The 23,868-nt window shown below is 56.3% G+C and overlaps 7 protein-coding genes across 7 annotated transcripts; 5 read left to right on the top strand and 2 right to left on the bottom strand.

The window, feature by feature from the left end:
* Positions 1-1,304: 1,304 nt before the first annotated feature.
* Positions 1,305-3,717, top strand: UV8b_04616 (uncharacterized protein; the record flags this gene model as incomplete). Its single annotated transcript, XM_043142114.1, has 3 exons — positions 1,305-2,415; positions 2,504-3,389; positions 3,546-3,717. 3 exons carry the CDS (start codon positions 1,305-1,307, stop codon positions 3,715-3,717), a joined length of 2,169 nt encoding a protein of 722 aa, XP_042998048.1.
* Positions 3,718-4,896: 1,179 nt separating this feature from the next.
* On the top strand, positions 4,897-5,316 carry UV8b_04615 (uncharacterized protein; the record flags this gene model as incomplete). Its single annotated transcript, XM_043142113.1, has 1 exon — positions 4,897-5,316. One exon carries the CDS (start codon positions 4,897-4,899, stop codon positions 5,314-5,316), a length of 420 nt encoding a protein of 139 aa, XP_042998047.1.
* A 115-nt stretch (positions 5,317-5,431) lies between these two features.
* UV8b_04614 (uncharacterized protein) lies at positions 5,432-7,637 on the top strand (the record flags this gene model as incomplete). Its single annotated transcript, XM_043142112.1, has 3 exons — positions 5,432-5,735; positions 5,830-6,300; positions 6,412-7,637. 3 exons carry the CDS (start codon positions 5,432-5,434, stop codon positions 7,635-7,637), a joined length of 2,001 nt encoding a protein of 666 aa, XP_042998046.1.
* Positions 7,638-9,259: 1,622 nt separating this feature from the next.
* On the bottom strand, positions 9,260-11,599 carry UV8b_04613 (uncharacterized protein; the record flags this gene model as incomplete). Its single annotated transcript, XM_043142111.1, has 2 exons — positions 9,260-9,392; positions 9,483-11,599. 2 exons carry the CDS (start codon positions 11,597-11,599, stop codon positions 9,260-9,262), a joined length of 2,250 nt encoding a protein of 749 aa, XP_042998045.1.
* Positions 11,600-13,634: 2,035 nt separating this feature from the next.
* UV8b_04612 (uncharacterized protein) lies at positions 13,635-17,185 on the top strand (the record flags this gene model as incomplete). Its single annotated transcript, XM_043142110.1, has 3 exons — positions 13,635-14,137; positions 14,204-14,400; positions 14,457-17,185. The coding sequence occupies 3 exons, from the start codon at positions 13,635-13,637 to the stop codon at positions 17,183-17,185; spliced, it is 3,429 nt and encodes a 1,142-aa protein (XP_042998044.1).
* A 268-nt stretch (positions 17,186-17,453) lies between these two features.
* UV8b_04611 (uncharacterized protein) lies at positions 17,454-19,526 on the bottom strand (the record flags this gene model as incomplete). Its single annotated transcript, XM_043142109.1, has 4 exons — positions 17,454-17,541; positions 17,675-18,000; positions 18,196-19,032; positions 19,206-19,526. 4 exons carry the CDS (start codon positions 19,524-19,526, stop codon positions 17,454-17,456), a joined length of 1,572 nt encoding a protein of 523 aa, XP_042998043.1.
* Positions 19,527-21,199: 1,673 nt separating this feature from the next.
* Positions 21,200-23,231, top strand: UV8b_04610 (uncharacterized protein; the record flags this gene model as incomplete). The annotated part of the gene is made up of 2 exons (XM_043142108.1): positions 21,200-23,001; positions 23,132-23,231. The coding sequence occupies 2 exons, from the start codon at positions 21,200-21,202 to the stop codon at positions 23,229-23,231; spliced, it is 1,902 nt and encodes a 633-aa protein (XP_042998042.1).
* Positions 23,232-23,868: the final 637 nt, after the last annotated feature.

Raw genomic sequence — 23,868 nt, 5'->3', positions numbered from 1 at the left:
TGCCAGAGTTTTGTCGGCCTCCGAGACAGATTTGGCCATCGCCTCTGGGATCGACACCGTGGGGTCGACTTGCTTGCATGTGGGTTTCCTCGCGGCAGTGCGGCAAGTGCTGTACTGTGCTGCTCCAGCCGGCACAACTTGTTAGAGCCAGCGTCCCCCGCTTCGGCCATGCGTTCTAGGTACCTAGGTACCTGAGAATACGCCTAGGAATCTTGGACAAGGTACAGAGAACGGAGTACATACCTTGGGCGCCTTAGGTACCAAGCCCTGGCATCGAACTAGTCTTTGGTACCTGCAGAGTACCCCGTGCATCAGTACCCTTGACGGCAATGTAATGTGCTGGATGTGCTGGTTGGAGGCGTCCACTTGGGACTGGGTCAAAGTTTGGCCAACGTGCCAGCAATTGAAAGGCCCATCCATAAAGACACCGCGACCAAAGCTTCGCTTCGATGCGATGCGATGCGATGCGATGCGATGCGATGCGACTTGGCAAACCCACGAAATGCCCAAAGCTGAAACCGGATGCTGAGTGCGACGCTGGGCACGACGCAGGCCCACAAGCAAGCCCGCCCGGTCTTCCCCAAGCTTCAACAACAACCAAACCAAACCCAAAACCCGTCTTCTCCACCGCAGTACCTGCTCATAGGACCAGGACCCACTTTCCCTTGTGTTTGGCATGGGCCTTGGCTTGCTCACTTCAACCAGACGTTTTCGGTCTGTCCCACCTCCTTCCTCTGTGTCGCTCTTGTACGACTCCTCCTTCTTTTCGACCGCCGTATCCGTACCTTCTCCCAACACTTTTCTGGTCTCGACTTGCCGAGTCTGCATAAACGCCTGGTTTTCCCCTTTCTCTGGAAGACCGTAGACCTCCCTGCCCCCAGCAAACGCCGCCGCTGGTGTGTCGTGACGACGTCGCATGCCGCCGCCTGTAGGGGCTCTCCGATCCAGCACCGCCTCGCAAAACATCTGAACAGAGATTGCAGCAGATACTTGACGTCAACGCGATGCCGGTTTGATCTGGAGCTTTTTCGGCCAAGTCTCTCGTGTGAACGCTGTGCGACAGATCAGCGACTCATCGTCGTCCGTCGTACTGTACGTCACATACAACCTGGGTATTCCCGCTGGCGCGAGAAACTTCTGGGTCTTTTTTGTTTCCATCATACTAGTATTTATCAAGTATCCTTCCACGGTTCACCGATTGAGCGTTTGCAAAACGGGGAGGGGAAAAATAAAATTGCAGTCCTGTGCAGTCTTCGCCTTCCACCGTACACGGAGCAAACTCTGGTTTTTCCCCCTTCGCTACAATGGCAGACCATCGTCCGATGAGCATCGATGCCATGCTCGACATGGAGAGGCAAGAGGTGCTTGCCCTGCTGGAAAACAAAAACATCAACAACGCTACCTCACCGACGCGAATGCAGTCTTCGTCACCGTACACAACAACACCTCAATCTGCTGTTCGAAGCATGCTTGACATCGATGAAGAACCTCAAAGCTCTTCGCAAGCCCCCAAAACCCAGGCTCCGGTGAGAAGCATGCTGGATATTGATGGTCCCGTCGCAACAACGCAAGCTCCCGTTCGAAGCATGCTCGATGTCGATTCTCCATTGACTCCCAGATCGGTCCACGGGCGAAGCTCCAGCCCCACGTCGCCGAATGAACCCCTCTTCAAAGCTCGTTCTGCATCATCACAGGGCTCATATCACTTGCGGAAATCATCGGATGCCGCGTTCAAGCCGGCCGACTTTGGTTCGCGTTCAGCAAGAAACTCTGACCGCACGTCCGAATATCAGTTCTCGGGCATTCTGCCCCAGTACTCTGGGACTCATGGGTCGAAGCGATTGGCTCAAAGCGGCGGCAGCAAAAGGTTGCCGAGCGGGGTATTTGGTGAGGCGCTTCGAAATGCTGATTTGAGCAGCTTGCAACTGCCAGTCGACAGCGGCCGCAACTCTTCTGTATCCGGGCGACTGGGTCACAACAAATCCAAGTCACCTCACGAACGCTGGGCCGCTCGTTCTAGGTCGCCCGCTACTTTCCAAAACGCCCTGCCGCCGAACAAGGCCATGCTAGATGATGGGCAGATTCTGGATATAAACAGTGCCTATCGTAGGCTGTCGGACGCGAACCTGGCATTTTCTAGAGGAAGCTTGTCGCAACTGCCCATGCGGAAAAAGTCGGACGATGTCGGAGAGGGGCGACTGGTAAAGGATTATCTGGGACCAGATGGCGAGCATCTCGAGTCCAGTGAGGACGAGGAGCCTCATTCATCCGATGACGAGGACCGCGGCCGTAAGAAGGCTCCGAGGTCGCTGAATCCGGATGCTCATGAAGAAGGCAATCATGCTGCCTCTCGCTCTCGTTCTGGACAGGGCACCCGGAAAACACTGAGCCTGTTGGCTGCGGCGGATGAAGAGCGTATGTGTTTTGTCGAATCATTGGCAAGTGAAGGCTTTAAAAAGAGCTTGGCTAATTTTTTTAAAATTTTTTTTTCCCCCTCTGCCAGGTTCGAAAATTGCGTCACTGGAAAGTCATACCTACACGTACAGGTCACTGTTGGAGCCAGAAATAATGATTACAAACACTTCGGGCGACACGGTGAAGCCGTCCAAAACAGGGATACACCCTCATACCAGCTATGATCAGAATCCGGCCTCGGCAAACCAGTCCATGTTTGACTCGGACGAAGAGGCAGATGTGGACGATATCAAGCGGGCTCAGATGCTCTCGTTTTCCATGACCAACATTTTAACAGCAGCAGACTCGCACCGTTCGATCCGCATCATCTACCGCGGAGACTATCACAAGATTGTTCAGACAGCCGAGGAAGATCATCGAAGGCTCCGAAAGTACTTGGTGGCTACTGACCTCAGCGACGAATCCACTCATGCCCTGGAATGGGCAATCGGGACGGTACTTCGGGACGGCGACACCTTGATAGCGATTTACTGCGTGGACGAAGAAACCGGCATCGTGACTAGTGAAGCGTCTCTTGTGCCGGATGATGCCAAGGCCATGAGGGAGCAAGCAGCAGCCATCAACTCGGTCGCCAACGCCAAGGGAACCCCGGCCCCCGTGACTCCGGTTGTCGAGCTGAAGAGGGCCTCGGCCCTGCAGTCGCGCCCCGGCTCTGCAGGTGGTCGAACACCGGCATCTTCCCCGGGACCGTCGCAGAGGTGTGACTTGCAAAGGGCGGCGGAAGAGCGACACCGAGCGATTCAGGAAATGACGGACAAGATCCTGCGACTGCTGAGGAAGACACGCCTACAAGTCCGAGTGATTGTAGAGGTGCTGCACTGCAAGAACCCACGACATTTGATTACGGAAATGATTGATTTGATCAATCCCACGCTGGTCGTGATTGGAAGCAGGGGACGCAGTGCCTTGAAGGGGTACGTTGTTCCCCGTCCAATGCCACCTTTTCCCCGTTTTCCCTCTCTCTGTCTCTCTCTCTCTGTCTCTTCTTTCCCCCTTCCCACCCCCCCTTTCGTTATTTCGCTGGCGACGGCGGCGTAGTCACAACGGGCCTTTACTTACAAATGGAGCAGTGTTATTCTGGGATCCTTTTCCAACTATCTCGTGACCAAAAGCTCGGTGCCGGTCATGGTGGCGAGAAAGAGGCTTCGCAAGCAAAGCAAGTATAAGCAAAAGGCCGTCAAGCAGGTGAACAACTTGAGCAACGCAGCAGCCCGGAGTCTGGCCAATGCTAAGATTGATTAATGCTGTGTCGGCTCGGAGCAGGGACGGGTCCGGTTCAGCGCTGGCCAACGCGAGCTCGCTTGAGTTGTCAGGGGGTATGGGTATGGGTATGTTACAAAGACTGTGCTAGCTAAGCTATAGACAGGGGGAGCTACGAGGCTGCCGGGTGTCGGGTGTCGGGTGTCGGGCCCGCCATGCCCAACTCATTCTGCCATTTCCGTCGTCGCAACCAGGCGGCATGGTGTGGGCGGCCAGAGGTGATTGCGGTTCATTTCGGATCCGTGAGAAGGGAGAATTTGCTTGGCAGGCGGAAAGGAGGGGCGCGGGGTTTACGAAGTTGAAGACTGGGGACCCTCGGGCGGACCAGTGGTGCGGTGCGGCACAGGTGTATGCGTTGTGATTGATGATGTCTGGTGTTTGGTGCTTGGTGTCTGGTGCCTGTTACTGTATCTAGTGTACGCAGCCTCCCGATTCGTTGAGTTGCAAGCGAGTTTATTAGACCAGTCATTACCAGTCATTACAGAGTAGACTGTCCAGAGTAGACTGTCATGTCATGCTTCAGATGGATGGGTTGGGGTTAGCTGAGCATGAATGAAGCGGGGGCCTTTCGAGCCATTCGAGCCATTCGAGCCATCCCTGGCAATGTGGGGCTGCGGCAGTCTGGGCCCTTTCTTGCAGCAGGGCAGGTGCGGCCCTCCCTCGACAGGGACGAGGAAGGAACAACTCGACAAGCAGGTACGGTACCTACCTACCTACCTACCCACCTAGGTACCTTGGTCGACGGACCTGACAGGACGAACCCGTCTTGAGCAAAGTTGGCCATGCACAGGACCAAGGCGGCACGCCGCACTGCACCCGGTAGTTGAGGTTGCATGGCCGTCTCCCATGATGGAAGACAACCCAGCGTTGGTTGTGGTTGGGCTGGGCCCACGACAGCACCGGTTCGAGGCTTCGAAGAGTGAGCTGGTGGTGGATGGTGGGTGGTGGTGGCTAGCGGGTCAAGAATGATTGGCTGGTGCGCGCATTCCCCCCTTCCCCCGCCCTCCAGCTGGGGCCACCCCCCCCCCCACCCCACCCCCCGGCCCCTCTCCCAACCTCTTCGATTTCCCCAAGGGCGAAAGTTGCTCCAGCAAAGTCCAGTGACGGCAAGCCAAGCCGTCCCAAGACTTCCCTTCCCCGGCAAGCTTCCAGCGTCCAACCATGCTTGCGCATCCTCGCCGTCTCGACGACTCCCTCCCGACCCCAGGCTCTCTGCAACCACGTCTCGTCCGGACCCAAGACGTACCGGCACCACGGCAACAAGGCGCCGAGCGACCCAGGCCGTCATCATCAAGACTGCGTTTCACACTGACCGTGCTCGACAGCCTCGAGCCACCGCTGCCAGCATCCCCTCTGCCCGCTCACGGAGCGCCGGCTGCACCGCGGCAGTCGTTTTGGAAAGCTGCCTGGCCTGCTTGTCCCGACGAACGCGAACCCGGCCCCGGCCCCGGCCCCAGGCGCTCTCTGATCTGGGCGGCCCGGGAAAAAGGCTGCTTCGCACGCTCCGCGCAAGGACTCGGAAGAACCAGAGCCCCCCCCGTCTCAGTGAGCGGGGACTGCGATCGAGTTCGTGGGCTTTGAGGGCGGATGGGGGGTGGCAGGAGACGAGGCAGGCAGGGCTCTTTTTTTTTTTTTTTGGCTTGTCGTCGTCAGTCTCCCATGGGCCGAAGGGTTCCCAATGTTCTTCACCAGCCCCATGCCTTCGCTCGTCACTGTCAACAACAACGTTTCACTCATCAGCATCAACGTCGCGCCAGGCACCTGGCTCGCAACCGTCACCGTCTTGTTTGTCCTGCTGGCCGCCTACATCCCCAGCGTGCCGTCGATCCGTCTCCCGCGCTTCGCTCTTCCCCAGCTTGCGCCTTTGCTGCCGTCTTTTTCCCGATTATCCGCCCCTTCCTCAACGCCTGCGCGCAGGACGAGTGCTGCGCGCAACCCTTTGGCCCCGTACCCGCGCGGCCGTCAGCTCGTGCTTCAGGACCAGTCTCTGGTCGCTGCGCGTGGGGCAGCCAGCGGCGCCCGTTGTTTCAGCGCCAGCAGCAGCAGCGGCAGCAGCAGCGGCAGCACTTTAGCGAGACATGGCCGACCCCCTAGAAGGGCTCGACGCCTCCTTGCAGGACTTCGAATCCCCGGCGAGCCCGATATCGATGCGGCACTCGTCGGCACTGCCCAGCGAGCCGGCAACGGAGGAGCTCGAGGACTCAGAAACAGGTTCGGTCGGTGGGTACTCGCCGCCGGCCTGGCGGAGGCTCGGCAACGGAGACCGGAGCAGCGGCTTCTGGAAGCACCACCCCCATCCACATTCAGAACATGAGCGCTTTGCGAGAGGCGCAGCTCGCATGTCAGACGACGATGGCGACGACGACGACGACGACGACGACGACGATGATGATGTCATCCTCCATCAGGCCATTCGTACGAGGCTGCCACAAGGGAGCCTCAGTCCCGAGAAGGGACGCAGCCCTAGCCCGGACCGCGGCGAAGACGTCACTGTGAGAATCGGCCGTGAAGCAAGCGCCGCCGCCTCTGCAAAGGAGCCGCGGCATTCGCCAGGGCCCGACAACTGTACGTCTCTGGCCAAAACACCGCTCTCTGCCCCCTTTCCCCCCCCCCCCACGACTGGCTTGATTCCTTTCTCCAGATGCTCTGCTCCCTCCTGACCGCAACCCCCGTTAGACTTTCGCTTCGCGGTTCGCGCCGAAGTCCAGCAGCGGACAAAGCTCATCGAGGCCGCCGTCGCATTCATCCAAGCGCGGTATCGACTGCTGACGAAGAGCTGGCGATGCCTCCTGTCGAGCGTGCTCGTCGCGTTTCTGTCCGTCTCCGCCCTGAGGGTCTTGACCAAACCAGCTGCCCCTCGGCCCGCCGGCGACCTGGTCAAGGTGGCCGGCATCGCCCGCTCCTTCGAACCTCTGATCTACTTCTCCGAGCCTGCCGTCGCGCACGTCAAGGACCTGCAGTCGACGAGCATCGCCGTGTGGGACCTGGCCGAGTCGGTGCGCGTCAGCGGCATGTCGGACGCGGACATCATCGTCGAAAACCTCGACGCCATCAGCGAGGCCATGAAGAAGCTCGTCCTGGACCTGACCAAGTTCCACACCCACGTGGACGGCGACATTGACAGCATCCTCAGCGTCATGGACTGGGCCCGGATGCACCTGGACCGCCTCAACAGCCGCCCGCCGCCGTCGTCCATGTCCCACGCCTACGACAACATCCACAACTTCCTCACCACGACGGCCGTCCTCGAGGACAGCCACGGGACCCCCACGCGCCTCGGGCGGCTCACCACCGCCGTCTTCGGCATGTCCAACCCCCAGCGCGAGCAGCGCATGGTCCAGCTCCTCTTCAACAACCTCCTCTCCACGCTCGAGGAGGCCATCCAGGCCGAGCTGGAGAACTCCGTCTCCCTCTTCGCCCTCTTCGACGACATCGACGCCCACTTCCTCAAGCTGGCCCGCACCGTGGCCCACGAGTCCTCCACGCAGGAGGAGTTCCAGGCCGAGCTGCTGTCGGGGCTGTGGGCGCGCATCCTCGGCCCGCGCGCCGCCCAGCTGCGCAAGTTTGAGCGCAACCGCGCCCTGCTGCACAACGTGCGCCAGAAGACGGTCCGCAACAAGGGCGACCTGGTCGGCCACCACGGCAAGCTGCTCACCCTCAAGTCGTCGCTCGAGAGCCTGCGCGGCAAGCTGGCCTCGCAGCTGGTCCGGGGGCTCAACTCGTCCACCCTCACGCTCGAGGACCAGATCAAGGGCGTGGCCGGCGTGCGCGACTACCTGGCCGACATCCGGGCCCAGCAGAGGACAAAGGTCATGGAGACGCTGTACTCGGTCGACCGGAGCCACAAGTACGCGCAGCGCGCGATTGACCCGGGCAATACCATAGGCGACGGGTCATGGTGATGGTGAATCTGGGGGGGGGGGGGGTTGTCTCTTCTTTTTTTTCTTTTTCTTCTTCTTTTTCTTTTTTTTTTCTTTTTCTTTTTCTTTTTCTTTTTCTTCTTCTTTTTTCTTGTTTTACCCTGGCTTTGGTTTTCTTTCTTTCTTTTTTTTTTTTGGTTCTTCCCGCAATATCAACGTGGATTCGTGTTTTTTTTTTTTTTTTTTTTTTTTTTTTTTTTTTTTTTTTTTTTTTTTTTTTTTTGCCATCAACACAGGGGACGTGTGCGCGTTTCACTGTTTTTGCTGTATACTTTCCATTTCCCCCTTTATACGTGCTTTATCCCCCTTTTTCTTCTTCTTCTCCCGTCCTCCCTCCGTATCAGCCTGGGCCCGTGTTTTCTTCCCTTCGTTCTTTCTACTCCCTTCCCTCTTTTCAGTACGGCCTCGGCATTCCACATACATCCTCTAACTCGTGGGAAACAAAAAAAAATCAAAAAAAACAAAAAAAGAAGCAAAAAAAAGGACACGACACGACACGGCACGGCACGGCACGACTCGGCACGACTCGATACCTCTGGCCCGGCTGCTGATTCCCATCGGGCGCGGCGCGGCGCGGCGCGGCGCGGCGTCAAAAGGCAAAGCGGGCTACGGGGGAAACATGCGGCGCATTTGCAGTGTGCAATATGCAATATGCAGTGTGCAATCTGCAATCTGCAATCTGCAATCTGCAATCTGCAATCTAAAGTCAAAATGTCTCGCGTGGCCTTGTTTCGACGTTTGGATACGGGGTGCTCTGGAGTGAGTGGCGTGAGTCTGGTGGGTGGGCATTGGCATCAGGGCGCTTTGCTTGCAGAGGCAATGTCATCATCATCATCATCATCTATTGTCAGCATCTTTGTAAAGAGCACAAACGGGCCGGCGCAGGTGACTGGTTTTCGTAGCATCATTCAAGCCCATTCGCAACATGCAAGTCACGTCTCGTCTCGTCTCGTCTCGTCTCGTCTCGTCACGCCCCGTCACGTCCCGTCACGTCCACAGGAGCCACGCCAACCCAACCCCGTCTCCCCCCCCCCCCCCCCCCCCCCCATCAAGCCCCTCGCATCTACGCATCTCGGTCAATCCATCAAATTCAGCTGCAAGGGGTATATAAGCATACTTCAGAAGGCCTTCTCACCAATCCGACAAACTTTTCAACGCCTTCCGGGTGGGCTCTATCCCCTTCCCCCCTTCCATCCTGTGGCTCGCAATCACCACGCCGGGTGTTGATAAGCAAACTCTCCTCTCGCCCTGATTCTCATCGCCCCTCGTACCCTCCTCATTGGGCGCTGCGCCCGCCTTCCCACCTTTTGATGCTCTTCTTTCCTTTGCGCAAGGACGGAAAAAAAGAAAAGAAAAAAGTCTATTTGTACATGATGCATACCTTCCGGATACCATGGCCTCCAACTGGACATGAAAATTCTGTTTGCCTCCCACCTTGCTCGTGTCCGAAATATAAGAGATATCCCCGCAACCAGAGTCCATCAATGAGCTTCCAAAGAAAAAAAAAAGAAGAAAAAAAAGAAGAAAAAAAAAGATACTTGCAAAGGGAAATAAAACGGAAAGCATCAAAGATGGGTTTCATGAGAAAATCCGGCCTTGTTCTTTTACGCCTTGCCATCATCTTCTTTCTTAACCTCAACGCCTCCAATCTTGTCGTTACCTTGAGACTTGACGTAATCGTCGTAAACGGCCAGGGCCTCGTCAACCTTGGCCTTGAGGGCAGCATCATCCTCGATTCTATGTTTAAAAAAAATACATTAGCAAGCCGTTCCCAGGCAAAAACCCAGAATTGGAGAGAGAAAAAAAACACCTGAACAAGGCACTTACAAGTTGATGAGCTCCGTATTGTCCATTTCCAACAGCATACCCGTAATCTTTCCGGCCAGCTCAGAGTTGATGGCCTGGATCTTGGGGAAGATGATTTCGCCAAGAATCTGCTTCTGCTGCGCAGGCTGGGCTGCAGCGAGCTGTCCCTGGAGCATGGAGACGGTGCTGCTTTCGCCGCGTGGAGCATGCCCAGGGCCGCTGTTATTGCTGTTGGTGCCGCTTCCTTGGCTGTTGCGGCTGTTTCCTCCACGACCCGCACCGCTCTGGCGATTGTTGGGAGGGTATCCGGGCATTGCGCCGGGACCAGCATTGGGAGGAGGCATACCACGGCCAACCTGAGGACCCCCACGACCACCACCCAGAGCTTGCTGCTGAGCCTGCATGGCCGCCATGAATTGCGGGGTGCTAGGCTGCCCGTATTGAGGAGGAAATTGTCCGGGCATGCCGTACATGGTTGGAGGCATCTGCTGGGGGACGCCGCCGCGACCGCCCTGCTGAGGGTATCCTGGGAACTGGCCTGGCCGACCTCCCTGGACACCGCCCATGCCCATGCCGGGTTGGGGGAATGGCAGGCCACGTCCACCCTGGGGGATGAAGCCGGGTTGCTGGCCGTAGAAGACGGGGGGTTGCATGTACTGCTGAGGCATACCAGCCGCGGCAGCGGCCTGCTGCATGCGCAACTGGTTGCGAGCCTGGATACTAGCCTCAAGCTGACTCTTGCGTACGTCCTTGCGCTGCGCGAGAGCAACATACAGTGGCTTGCCGTTGATCATGCGCTGGTTCATTTCGGCGACGGCCTTGGTGGCGTCGTCGGGGTTGCTGAAGCAGACGAAACCGAAGCCCTTGCTCTTACCAAACTTCTTGTCGCCTCTCCGTTCACCCTTCTTGTCGCCCGTCTCTTCTTCATTATCTTTGGCCTCTTCGTTTCCGGCCTCGGCCTCGGCCTCGTCGGCCTCGTCGGCCTCGTCCTCGGAGCCTTCAGTAGGAGAATCTCTCATCACCTTGGCCGACGTGATGGGGCCGAATTCGGCAAACATCTGGCGAAGCTTTTCGTCATCAACATCATCATCAAGGTTTTTGATGTAGAGGTTGACACCTTGGTACTTGCTGGCCTTTTCCAGGCGAGCAGCCTCATAAGACTTGCGAAGCTCCTCCTCACGTTCATGCTTCTTTTGGGCACGACCAACGTAGAGATCCTGACCGCGGAAATCCTTTCCGTTGAGTTCTTCGACCGCTTTGAAGGCATGCTCATGAACGGTGTAGTTTACAAAACCAAAACCTCGGCTCTTGCCATCCGGGTCACGGGCCAGAGAAGCGGAAGTGATTTCGCCGTACTGTTCGAAGAGGTCACGGAAGTCCTCGTCAGACGCTTCTGCGCTAATGTTTTTGACATAAATGTTGGTAAAGTTTGCCTTCATCTCTTCAAACTTGCTCTGGCGGTCCTTTTTGGGTATGTGGTGACCGACGTAAACCTTCTTCTCATTGAGAAGCATGCCATTGACATGCTTAATGGCCTGCTGGGCAGCCTCATCCGTCTCGTAATGAACGAAACCGTAACCCTTGGAGTTGCCGTTCTCGTCCTGAGCAACCTTGCAGCTTAGTATGTTGCCGAAAGCGGCAAAGGTGTCGTGGAGAGCCTTGTTGTCAATGGCCACGTCCAAGTTCTTGATGAACACATTGCCCTGGCCCGTCTTGCGGAGGGCAGGGTCACGCTGGGACCACATGATGCGGCAAGGGCGGCCCTTGATGAGAGTGTAGTTGAGTTCCTCCAGAGCCTTTTCGCCGTCAGCGGTAGAGTTGTAGTTCACATAAGCATATCCGAGGGAACGGCGGGTGACAGCATCACGGCAAACACGGATAGAAGCAACGGCGCCGATCTGAGAAAAGAGCTCGAACAACATGGCCTCGGTAACAGATGGGTCAAGCTCTCCAACGTACAGAGAAGCCGAGTTCTGGGGGTGAGGAGCAGCAGAATTGGGAGTGGGCACCGAAGCATCCTCGGAGCCAGCGCTCACGTTAGTGTCGAGCGTCGGCTTGATATCAACGCCGCCATTGAGGGAAGTGTTGTTGAGGTCGTTGGCAAGTTGATCAACAGCGCCGGAAGCGTTGACGGCCATTTCGTCGCTTGGGGGAGGGAGCAAAGACGAAGGTTTTCAAAGCTAATATACAGAATCAAAGATTAGAATGCATGACTCTCTGACGAGAAGAGGCGAAGAGGCGAGCAAGGGTCACGGGAATGGGGTCATATGAGAACAAGGGTGATGAACCGAAATAGACCGAGTTGGTAGACTTGAGAGACAAGAAGCAGTTTGAAATGTGAGTTGGTTGTACACACCGGGTAATCAAGTGGCGGAGAGATGAGCGCAGCAAGACCAGCGAGATGCGACAGACGGCCAGACTAGAAACTATCCGTGTTGTTTATAAAAAAAAAAAAAAAAGAAGGAAAGAAGATCTTGGTATCTGCAACAAAGGCAGGGAAGCGGGTAATAAAAGGTTTTTTTTGGGGGTTTTCAAATTTTTTTGATGGTTTTTTTTTATTGTGATGAACAAGAGCAAGAACAGAGAACAAGGTCTAGGACCGTACCTCTGAACCGACTTATGTTTTTTTTTCCTGTTTGGGTTTTTTTTGGGATAAAGGGTTGGTGCAAGTGTGGGAGAGGAGAAGGGAAAGTTTTCTCAAATGACTTTTCCTTTTTTTCCCCTTCCTTGCCAGGCCTTCCACATCCAGCTGGCGTAGGGACCCTTTCCTGACTAAACAAATGGCAGACTGTACCTCAGTATCCACCAGGCGGAAGGTGACCTCAAAGTACCGTACGGAGTAGGGTCGAGGTGGTGGGGTTGTTCTTTCCAGAGGGGCCGCGAGCCGCCCTAAGGCTAGGGTAACAGCGAGTGGGTCACACACAGTGCGCGACATGCGTGACCTTGGTGTTTCTAAGTACTATTTGGCACGGTATCGACATATCACAGCACAGCACAGCACACGTCTTTCCGCAATGGCTCTATGTGCGTGCTTAAAGGCAGGATCGGAATCCCGTGAGCAAGTTCAAGTTCACCTGGCTGATAAGAAAACAAAGAGTAAAGATTCCCATCGAAGCATGCCTACAACAGTTGCTTTGGCGCATGTAGGAGGTACTGGTACCTGCCTAGGTTAGGTACCTTACCTACCTGTTGATGTTGATTACTAGGAAAGTACCTCTTTCCTAAGGAGGTGCCTAAGGTGTATTTCCACATGCTTGGGAGGTAATCGCCCAGCAGAAGCGTATGCGCACCAAGCCCTATCCGACGTCCCCAAGTCAAAAGCCGTGAAATTTATTAAAAAAAAAAAAAAAAAAAAAAAAAAAAACCAGGAGAATTGGAAAGGTTTATCGAGCTAGCTGTTGGGGGCTTCTGCAAGCCCCTTTGCTCCTTTGCGCTCTTTATCATTTGGGATCTTGGGCTCTGCCCCGAGGAGGGGATACGGGGATACTTCCGTCACCTTCCTGCATACAACATACAATGCGTTGCCGCATGAGCACTGCGTTCAGAATACTATGTACCTGCTTGTAAATTCCCAACAAGCCGATCGCCTACAACACCTGGGGAGTATAATGCAATTCATATACATATAGCCTGGCATGACAATGGAAAAACATGATGGGCAAAATTTCAGAAAAAGGCAACTACCATATGCCAGTATCCTTTCCTTCTTTCTTTTCGTTCTTTCTTTCCCTTTTTGATTTATTTTCGAAAAGATTTCGTGAAAACATGCCAAGCTTAACTGGGCACTTGTTTGATGTAGCTGGGCTCAAGCTAGCTCAACCATTAGTAATACACCGCCGACTGTCTTGCCGTGCACGCTCTCAAGGTCAACCATGTCAAGTGGTCTGACCTCATCAACGCGCCTGTGAGCCTGCGTGTCCCACTTTTAGTGTCGCCTGGATGGGGAGATGCCTTTGGTGATACCTGGAGAGTCGAGGTATATTCTGTTGTCGAAACCCCGAATGCACCTTCGAAAGTCGACTTAACCGCCTACCAGTCGCCCGGGCTACGAAGCAGACGCAACCCTTATCCAGCTCGGCTTGGCTCGGCCCAGCTCAGCCCAGCTTTTCTCTGCCCAACAAGCATCCATCTCGTCAGAATCTGGGCCCCGAGTAAGCGCCTCGGCCTGCCATCATGTTCTCGACATTCACCGGCAACTCGCGGCGCCCTCGCAACGTCAACCTGAGCGGGCAGGCCAGTAACCCGTTTGACAACGCACTATGGAGTCCAGCTGCAGCATCAAACGCCACCAAGACCGTGTCCGATGCTCAGGCCGAACGAGAGAAACGTCACTTGGAGAGACAAAGGTTAAAGGCAGCCGGCAAAATCCAAAAGACGTGGCGTGGCCACCGCACCAGGCGTGCCATGGCAGATAGTCAAAGGGACGCCTTTGATGATTTGTATCAATCTCCCTCATCACCAGCTGCGGCGCTTGAGCGCCTGCCTTTGGCGTTCAATTTGTTACTCTCTTTCTATACCAAACGGTCCTCCCGAGATATTCAACGAACATGCAACTTCGCCCAAGATTGCGCATCAGCTGGCATCCAACACATAACTCCGCGGGATACTCTCATTTCCCGCCTCTCGTCCTTGAATGATATACTAATCCACGCACTTAGTGTCGTGGTCTCGCCAAAGTAAGTACTCTGGCGTTGCTGAAATCGCAGGAGTAGCAGGAAAGAATGCTGATAATCGTTGTTTAGGGCCCCGAATCATGACTTTGTCGTCCTGCTAAAGCTCATCTCCAGACTCGCATCCTACGACACGCGTACCATCATAAATTCGATCGAAACGTATTATACGGTGCTTGCCCGTCTTTTTCAGGACGAACAGAATGAAACCGTCGCAGACCTCCTGTTTGACTCACTCACAATTCCCCTTCAAATAGAGTCAGAAGCTGGTGAGTTCAAGGAACCTCAAGATTCAAGTATTTGCCACTAACGCGTCGATGCGCAGAATCTAACGCTATTTACAAAGTTTTTACTTTCAATTTCCTCGCTCAGGGCAACTTGATTTTTCTCGAAAACAATCCGTCCCGTTTATCAGAACGCATCAAGGCCAGCAAGCTTGCGGATGCAATCCAACTCGTTTACGAATCCTGCTCTGAACTAAACTCCCCAACAGACAGACTCTTGTGGCTATTAGCACACTTTATCAGCCTCCGGCGCGTCTCTCTTGACTCTTCTGCCGAATTGTTGTATCTGAATGCGCTCCTCATTCAGTTGACATATCTCTCGTCAGATATCAGCCTCAGGATGAGTCTAAAAGGCAGAGCCGAAGAGGACACCGATGCAACCGAGGATCTAGCCTTGCAACCTCTGGATACATACATCCAACAACAGCTGCTCTCGCTTGTAGACCATGAGGGCATCTCGAAAACTCTGCGGGAATTTTCATACAACTTGGCTCACTCTGCTACAGCGGACTCTCATGGGACTAGTCTTCTCGCTGGATACATTCTCACGCTGCTGCATAGCTTTCCAGCCAACGCCGACGACACGAGAATGCGCTTGTTCCGTGGAGAAATCCCCTCATCCTCCGGGCCTATTCCCATGATCAAGTTCTTGTGGCAAATAATGAGACAGACAACGGTGTTCTCAAAGCTGCTAAACGATTCGGAGAGCCCACTGGAGGTTATCCGCCGATATCTCCAAGGAACACCTCAGCTACTCGAAGAAAACAGGGAAGAGCAAGAGTGGCGAGTGATGCTTTTATTTTTGGATTTGTACACATTCATCCTGCGGCTCAGCGACGACGAAGATTTTTTCAGTGGCATCACCACTCACCCCATGGACATCGACTCACCCACGTCTCACCTTCGCCAATGCAGCCTGTCCCTGAGGGATGTCGAGATGCTCTCCGTTTTCCTCAAGAACACGGCTTTTGTGCTGCATTACAATGCCAGAGACCTTGCTCAGTTCCAGAAGGCACTCGACGGCGCAACAAAATCTCGCCTTGATTCGTATCTTGGAGCAGGGTTTCGCTCTTCGCGAGATACCGCAGCTCCTGACGTCTCCTTGTCGTCCATCGCATCCAAGAAGCTGGATCTGGATGGCCTTCGTGCCATCGTAACTCCAGTCTTGAAGATGTTGTATGAAAGAGACTCAAGGAAACACTTTCTCCCCTCCGGTCATTGGCTGATGAACGCCAAGCTCGAGCAAGAAGATTTCGTCAACGCGGTTATTGCTGAAGAGCAGCGTCAGAGTCATGAAGACGAGGCAGAAAGTGACGACGAGGAGGGTGCAACGGCTGGTCAATACTCCACAGTCGCGGGGCAGAGAATGTCTCGCCATGCACGATTAAAGAGGCTCAAGAGACAGCAGCGTGAGCAAGGGCTAGCGGAGATGAAACCGAAGCTCGAGATTCTAAAGCACATGCCCTTTATTGTGCCGTTTGAGACCAGGGTCCGGATGTTTCGGCAGTTCATCAAACTAGACAGGGTTCGGCGTGGTTGGAACGATTCCGTCCCGATGCTGCCTTTCTCCAGGCATCGCGCCGAGATTAAGCGTGGCCAGCTTTTTGAGGACGCCTTTAAGCAGTTTTACCGGCTAGGTGACAAGCTCAAAGGTGGGATTCAGATCACGTTTGTCGACCAGTTTGGCACACCAGAGGCGGGTATTGATGGAGGTGGCATGACCAAGGAGTTTCTCATCGGTCTCACCACCGAGGCGTTTGGAAACGGGGACGGGGGGTCGGGCATGTTCAGTTCTAACGAACAAGGCCTATTGTTCCCCAACCCCACAGCTGTTGACACAGTCCGAGAAGCTCTCCGACAGGATGGCCTGAGCAATAACGACACTGGTCGGAAGGAAGCCCTGAGCGGCTTGCTGAAGCGCTTCGAATTTCTCGGGCGGATTGTGGGAAAATGTCTTTACGAAGGCATACTGGTCGACCTGGCCTTTGCCGGCTTCTTCCTTCTCAAGTGGCAATCGGTTGGGCCGAAGGGGGAAACCACGTACAAGGGTAGCATCAATGATTTGAGAGACATGGACGAGGGTCTGTACAAGGGCTTGCTCAGCCTCAAGAACTACGCCGGGGACGTTTCCGAGTTGGGGTTCGATTTCACCATCACAGACCAAGTGTCGCCTCCAGGGGAGCCGGTCAGGACAGTAACCCGAAGACTCATACCCAACGGTGACCAGACGCCCGTCACGAACGACAACCGCCTGCTGTACATCTCGTACGCGGCTCGCCACAGGCTTGTGATCCAGCCCGCGCTCCAGACGGCAGCCTTCCTGCGAGGGCTGCGCTGCATCATTTGCCCCTGGTGGTTGTCCATGTTCAACCAGTCCGAGCTGCAGCGCCTGGTGGGCGGCGACTCGTCCGAGATCGACATTGAGGACCTGCGACGCAACACCGTCTACAGCGGCCTGTACGAGGTTGGCGACGACAACGAGGAACACCCCACCGTCAAGCTGTTCTGGAAGGTCCTGGACGGCTTCACGGACGGCCAGAGACGCGCTTTTCTCAAGTACGTCAGCTCCACGCCCAGGGCGCCGCTGCTGGGGTTTTCGCAGCTACGACCCAATTTCAGCATCAGGGATGGAGGCACGGATGAAGACAGGTTGCCTAGCACAAGCACATGCGTCAATCTGCTGAAACTGCCGCGATACACGAGCGAGGCGACTTTGCGAGAGAAGTTGCTCTACGCTGTCACGTCGGGGGCTGGATTCGACCTGAGCTGAGCTCGTTGTCGCGAAGACGCAGGCTTTCACACATCAACAACAACAACCTCCGGGCGTTTTGTAGGAATTGCATGTCTTAGATAAATAAGCTCAGTGGTTTAATGAATCCCGCGTAGCCGGTCGCATGAGGGATGCTATTTACGCTGCATACCCCTAGGTACAAATGACGGCGTTGTTGAAATGAAACATGTATGGATTTTCGCCATCCCTCCCGAACAGAGGCATGGGCTACCTTGGGTAGCTGCTAGGGAGCCCTAGCCAACAAACACTACTGATACGTCCTAGCTAGGAGGTGCGGCTTTCGGTTCAAGAGGTCCAGAATCATTTGTCCAAAGAGGCCGTTTGCCCAAGCAAACCTAGGATAAGGAGGGATTAGCTAATGAAGACTGTGCATTTCCCTTGCCCAAACCACCATCCCAAGAGACTCGATCTTTTTTTTTGTATTTTTTTTATTATTTTTTTTTTGCTTCTCACGTGGGAGGAACGTACCAAGGGCGAGTCCACTTCTGGTCATTCCACGTATTGACAGACTCGTGAATAAGACCCAGGCCGCTCGTCGCTCCCATGAGCTGCTTGATGCCGTGGACGATTTCGTCGTCGTGATCCGACGTCATGATCTGCATGACGACGCCCATCGGCCAGGCCATCCCGGGGCCCAGGTGCGGGCCCCCGGTGGCGTTGAGCACTGGTCCGAAGCCGTAGTAGGGGTTGGATCGAGAGAGCACGAAGTCGCGAGTGCGCTGGTAGGTCCTGTCGGTGTTGGCTTTGAAGCCGAGATGGGGGATGCTGAGCAATGACGGGATATTGGCGTCGTCCTATGGTTTACGAATGAGCAAGGGACATATGGGACAGGAGCTGCCCAAGCCGGGGCAGAGTGGATTTGAAGCGAAATCGAGAGAACCAAGCCGGAAAACAGAAGACGAAGAGAACGGAAACAGAAACGGAAACTGAAACAGAAAGAGGGCCTCCGCATTTTTTCTTCCTCGATTTGCTTTGACAACGAAACTCACCATCAAGTTGTGGGAGCCGTACCCGTCCACCTCGTACGCGTAAATATCGCCAAACTTGGGGTGCTTGACGACACCGTACAGCTCGACGGCTCTTTCAATCCCCTCTGCCATCCTGGTCATGCGAGAAGCGGTATTCTCATCGATAGGCTGCATTATTTCGGCGCAGGCCTTGAGGAAGCGCGAAAACATCATGTTTGCCGGGATGTGGTACTGGTAGATGGTGGAATCGTCCGACGGCCGGAAGAAGCTGCGCACGAGACCAATGTTGCCCAGCACGGGGTTGCCCGAGCCGCTGTTGGAGACGGTCTCGGTGGCGCTGTTGGCGTCGCGGAGCCACGTATACGGCGACGTGTTGACGTGCCCGTCGTCAGCGTAGGTGCCTCGCATCATGTCGTCGGCCAGGCTGAGGATCGTGCGGACGGCATCGGCCCAGTGGTGCTTGGCAAAGAACCTGGCGTCTTTGGTCGCGTCGTAGTAGTCCCACGAGAGCTGCAGGAAGGCCGAGAGGGAGTCCAGCTCGTACTTGCACTCCCACACGACGTCGGGGTCGTAGGGCGGAGTGACGGTGTCGGCGCGCTTGACGAGAGAGCTGCGCTTGTGGCGGATGGGCGGGAGCTTGGCTTCGGGCGGCGGCTGGAAGGCGTTGCAGTAGGGGAACTTGGCGATGTAGCGGGCCTGGAGGTTGATTGTGCCTCTGTACAGGCTGGCGATGCTGTTGGCGGCGGCGGCGGCGGCGTCGTGCGAGGTGATGTTGAGGATGGGCTTGTAGGACTGCAGTTGGTTGGCGCTGTCGCGCAGCCACATGGCGTGGATATCGCCCGTCGTGACAAAGGCAAGCTGCCATGGCGGATGAGAAAACAAACAAAAGCCAAAAGAAGAAGAAAAAAAGGAAAGAGGGAAGTATGACGGGAGATCAAGAAGAGAGCGCGACTCTTTTTTTGTTGGTTCGGAGGGGGGCCGTTGTCGTGGTCTGTCAGGGGAAGTGTGGTGAAGTGTGATGAGTGCTTTACCTCTTGGTCAGCATCGTCCGCGGCCCTTCCATGCCAGAGGATGGTGGTGTCGACGGTGTTTGGCCAGGTGTTGGCGAACAGGCTGTACAGATCGGGGTCCTTGATGCGACCTTTGACCTGGGCGATGGTTTTGTCCACGTCGGGGACGACGTACGATCGACACTTGACCTCTGGCCGCTGGGACGGATACTTGAATCTGCCGGGGGAGTAGGGCGGGTGTCTCTGAGCCGCGTAGACGTCGTAGCCGGGACAATTGCCGGGGACATCGGCGGCGGCGGCGACGCCAGCAGCGGCAAGCAGGTGAAGCGACGCCAACTTCATGATGGTTTGGTTTGCACGGGTTCACCAGCGAGAGGCGGCACACAGGGCCGAGCTTGAGGGGTGGGAGGGATCGTCTGGTCGGTTCGGCCGAGCGCAGGGAAGGGGCCCGGCAGCAGCGGGCAAGGGCAATGTGAAATTCCCCCCAGCCTGCCGGTGTGTTTTGGTTTGTTCCGTCTCGTCTTTCTCTCTCCGGGTCGAGCAGCGAGACAGGCTGGCGATGACCCGAGACCTTGACCAATGGTTGGCTTGCCCGCTGAGCGACAGCGACATGAGCTACACGCACACGGACTAGAAAGGGCAGCGGGCAGCTTGCTTGTATGCGTTGTTAGAGCACCAGCCGAACAAGTCTATCCGCGCGCATCCGGGGGGCGAGGGGGGGGGTTGCTCCGACGAAGCCTGGCTAATCCCTCAAACCTGGTCCTTGTTGCCCTCATCCTTGCCGAGCAGAGATGGGAGCGAGCCGGCATGCCGCTTCAAATGGTGCTGGTGCTGCCCCTGGCCTCGCTGCCCGAGGAGCTCAAGGGCGCCGTGGCGATGGAATGGTCGTCATGACCTGCCGTCTGCGTTTCTAGCAGTGCTGCGCGGTTCGATCCAGTCGGGCTTTGCATTGCTTGTCTTGATGGTCAGGGCCCTTCAATGGGAGCAGAAACTCAGAGGTTTCGGGCCGGCAATTACTTGCTGTTGCGCCTGGTTGGCCAGCATCGGCTCGCACTGTATGCGCACCGTGTGGAGCAACGACGGGCAGACGCCGCAACATGTCGTGTGTGTGAGTGATGCCTGCAGAGCATGGAGTATATACATAGACGCGGGTGTATAGTATATGCTATATGTATCCGCACGTTGCATTGTAAAACGACGCAAGTCATAGAAACGGCATTATTATGCTTCAATTCACCTGCCTACGTACGCATGCGCGTATATAATGTATCCTTGTAAGCCGACACATTTCTCGAGACACCCAGTCTCAACTAGAGAAAACATTGCGCGCTCTTTCGCATTCTTGAAGAAGCACGCCCCACACTCTCACGCTCACGGGTCCTGTGCACACGAGCCGAGGCCTGGCCCCGTCATGATGCCCGGTCTGGGTTGACATGTTGCAACGATTTCTGTTCGTCTCTCCTCAGTCTTTTGCTTGAATTCACCGGAAGCTTTGGAACGCGTGGAAGCCCGTGCCTTGCCGGCAGCTCTTCCCAGCCAACGTCGGTGCCGCGTCAGGCTGCTGCGCTCGAAGGGGGCGTTTTTACAATGCAGCTGCTCGGATGGAATGTCGCTGTCAAGCCTCAAGGTAAGGGACTCCACAGGGCCCCACCATGCCGCCGTTGCAGCAGCTCCCAGCTGACAGCTGACAGCTGTTACATACTATTGCGTAGCCGCCAGCTTGCCGGCTTGGGTCGGCTCAACATTCCCTCGAGGGACGGGTCGCCAGCTCCGCCAATAAGCTCCGTCTGTCGCCAGCGACAGCCAATGAGCCGTCACATGTAATAATCCGGCTCCCTGGCTCTGCTCCCTCTCTTCTTATTACGTCGTTTCGTCTTCCGACAAAGCCCTTCCGCCAACCCCCCCTGAAACCCCCTCACGCACGCGTGAATTCTCCTGCCATTGTCAACGGACTCCTATTCCGCGCGTTTGCGAGGTTGTGCCCCGTCGACTTTTTGCTCCCCCGGCCCCCCATCATGCGCGCTCCCGTGCCGGTGTCGCGATGCGTCCAACGCAGTCGGGCTCGCGCAACGGCGCCCCCGTGCGCAGCCAGACGACAGCAGCCCGTCCGCGCCATGACCTCGATGACGCCGCAGCCCGTCCGCGGGACGACGTGCCGGCGGTCAAGCGCAGCCTTTCGCCCGCCGCCGCTGGCGGGCACGACGGCGAGGGCCTTCAGCGCCGGGCACGACGGCTCCTTCGACCCGGCGTCGGTGGAGCGCGAGTCGGACGAGGTTGACGTCTGCATCGTCGGCGGCGGCCCTGCCGGGCTGAGCGCCGCCATCCGGCTGAAGCAGCTGGCCAACGAGGCGGGCAACGACGGCTTCCGCGTCATCGTGCTCGAGAAGGCCGGGGACGTGGGCGCGCACATCCTGTCCGGCGCCGTCATCCAGCCCTCGTCCATCGACGAGCTCCTCCCCGGCTGGCTGGACGAGTCCAACCCGAACCGGTTCCGGCACGCGACCCCCGCCACAAAGGACAGGATGTATCTCCTGACCAGGACGGCGTCCGTGCCCCTCCCCGCGCCGCCGCAGATGCACAACCGCGGAAACTACATTGTCAGCCTGAACCAGCTGGTCAAGTGGCTGGCCGAGCGGGCCGAGGAGCTCGGCGTCGAGGTCTACCCCGGCTTCGCCGCCGCCCAGGTCCTGTACGGCTCCGACGGCTCCGTCAAGGGCGTGGCCACCAACGACCTGGGCATCGGCCGCGACGGCAAGCCCCGGGACACGTTTGAGCGGGGCATGGAGTTCCACGCCAAGGTGACCATGTTTGGCGAGGGGTGCCACGGCAGCCTGACCAAGCAGGTCATCCGCAAGTTTGACCTGCGCAAGGACAGCCAGCACCAGACGTACGCCCTCGGCATCAAGGAGGTGTGGGAGGTCGACCCCGCCAGGTTCGACCGCGGGCTCGCCGTCCACGCCATGGGCCACCCCTTGCCCCGCGACGTCTACGGCGGCTCCTTCATGTACCACTTTGGCGACAACATGGTGGCGCTGGGCCTGGTCGTCTCGCTCGACTACAAGAACCCCTGGCTGTCGCCGTACCAGGAGTTCCAGCGGCTCAAGCAGCACCCCCTGTTCCGCGGCACGCTGGAAAACGCAAAGTGCATCTCGTACGGGGCCAGGGCCCTCGTCGAGGGCGGCTTCCAGTCCGTCCCCAAGGTCGCCTTCCCCGGCGGCGCCCTCATCGGCGACTCGGCCGGCTTCGTCAACGTGCCCAAGGTCAAGGGGACGCACAACGCCGTCAAGTCGGGCATGCTGGCCGCCGAGGCGGCCTGGGGCGCCCTCAGGCAGAGCGACCAGGGCACGGTTTTCCTCTACGACTACGAGGACTCGCTCCGCAGGTCGTCCATCTGGAAGGAGCTCAAGGAGGTGCGCAACATGCGCCCGTCGTTCCACTCGCCCCTCGGCTTCATCGGCGGCATCTTGTACTCTGCCTTGGAGGGGTTCGTCTTCAAGGGCCGAGTCCCGTGGACGCTGAAACACAAGACGCCCGACCACGCGGCCACGCAGCCGGCCGACAAGTTCCCCCGGATCGAGTATCCCAAGCCCGACGGCAAGATCTCCTTTGACATCCTGACCAGCGTGTCGCGAACCGGCACCAACCACGAGGAAGACCAGCCCGTCCATCTGCAGGTCAAGGACTGGGACGCGCATACCGAGTCGACCTATCCAGCCTTCAAGGGTCTGGAGAACCGCTTCTGCCCGGCTGGCGTGTACGAGTACGTTGAAGACGAGTCCAAGCCGCATGGCGTCCGGTTCCAGATCAATGCCCAAAAGTGAGTTTCGAAAGAAAAAAAAAGAGAAAGAGAGAAAATAAAAAAAAAACGGAACAAAACCCCCGCTCCCTGATTTCTGAATGCGAGTCAAACGTACACCCATGACTAACAAGGGCGGTCTTTTGCATAGCTGCATCCACTGCAAGACGTGCGACATCAAAGCTCCTCGCCAGGATATCAACTGGCAAGTGCCACAAGGCGGAGAGGGTCCTAAATACTACATGACTTGATGGAGAGCTTTGTTTCCCTCGTTGGGCAACCCATGCGTGGTCGCTGGGTTTCACGCATACCGCTTCATCATATGCTCCTGTTCGTTCTTTAGACTGACTACCTGAGTAACGGTGCATAGGTTACCTTAGGTAGGCAGGTAGGTAGTTGGCCGCAAGGCAAGGAGAAGGGGGGAGCCCTCTTAGTTTGTATATTATTCTGCAGAGGTGAGGCAAGGTCCATGAGCCGGGGCCACCTGGGCCTTTTTAGTGAAGCAAAGGGAACAAGAAGGCCAACATGTGGATGCTTGCCAGAGAAGATTGGTTCGCTGCGCAATTGTGTCGACGTTTACAACACGACACACACACACACACATGTATGGACGATCTCATGCTAGATGACGAGAAAATTGGCTACAGGACTCCCGGATCAAGAGATTGTGATTGGTTTGTAACGAACTGCGGTTGGGGATCAGGGTATGTCGGATATGTCCAACTGGACTCTGGACTCCGTACTCCGTGCTACCAAGTCCGTACTGTATGTAGTACGTAACGTACCTTACGTAACCCTTCATGTTTGTTTGTGCGGATATAGAGCGGGCCTGAAAATCGGGGGCCTCGGAGTCGGCCAAGTTGCAAGTCAGAAAATTGTTAGTGCGGG

This window comes from Ustilaginoidea virens, chromosome 4, assembly GCF_000687475.1.
Source record: "Ustilaginoidea virens chromosome 4, complete sequence".
Classification (NCBI taxonomy): Eukaryota; Fungi; Ascomycota; class Sordariomycetes; order Hypocreales; family Clavicipitaceae; genus Ustilaginoidea; species Ustilaginoidea virens.
The sequence above is the reverse complement of the archived record's forward strand: the minus strand, read 5'-3'. Positions and strand labels throughout refer to the sequence as shown.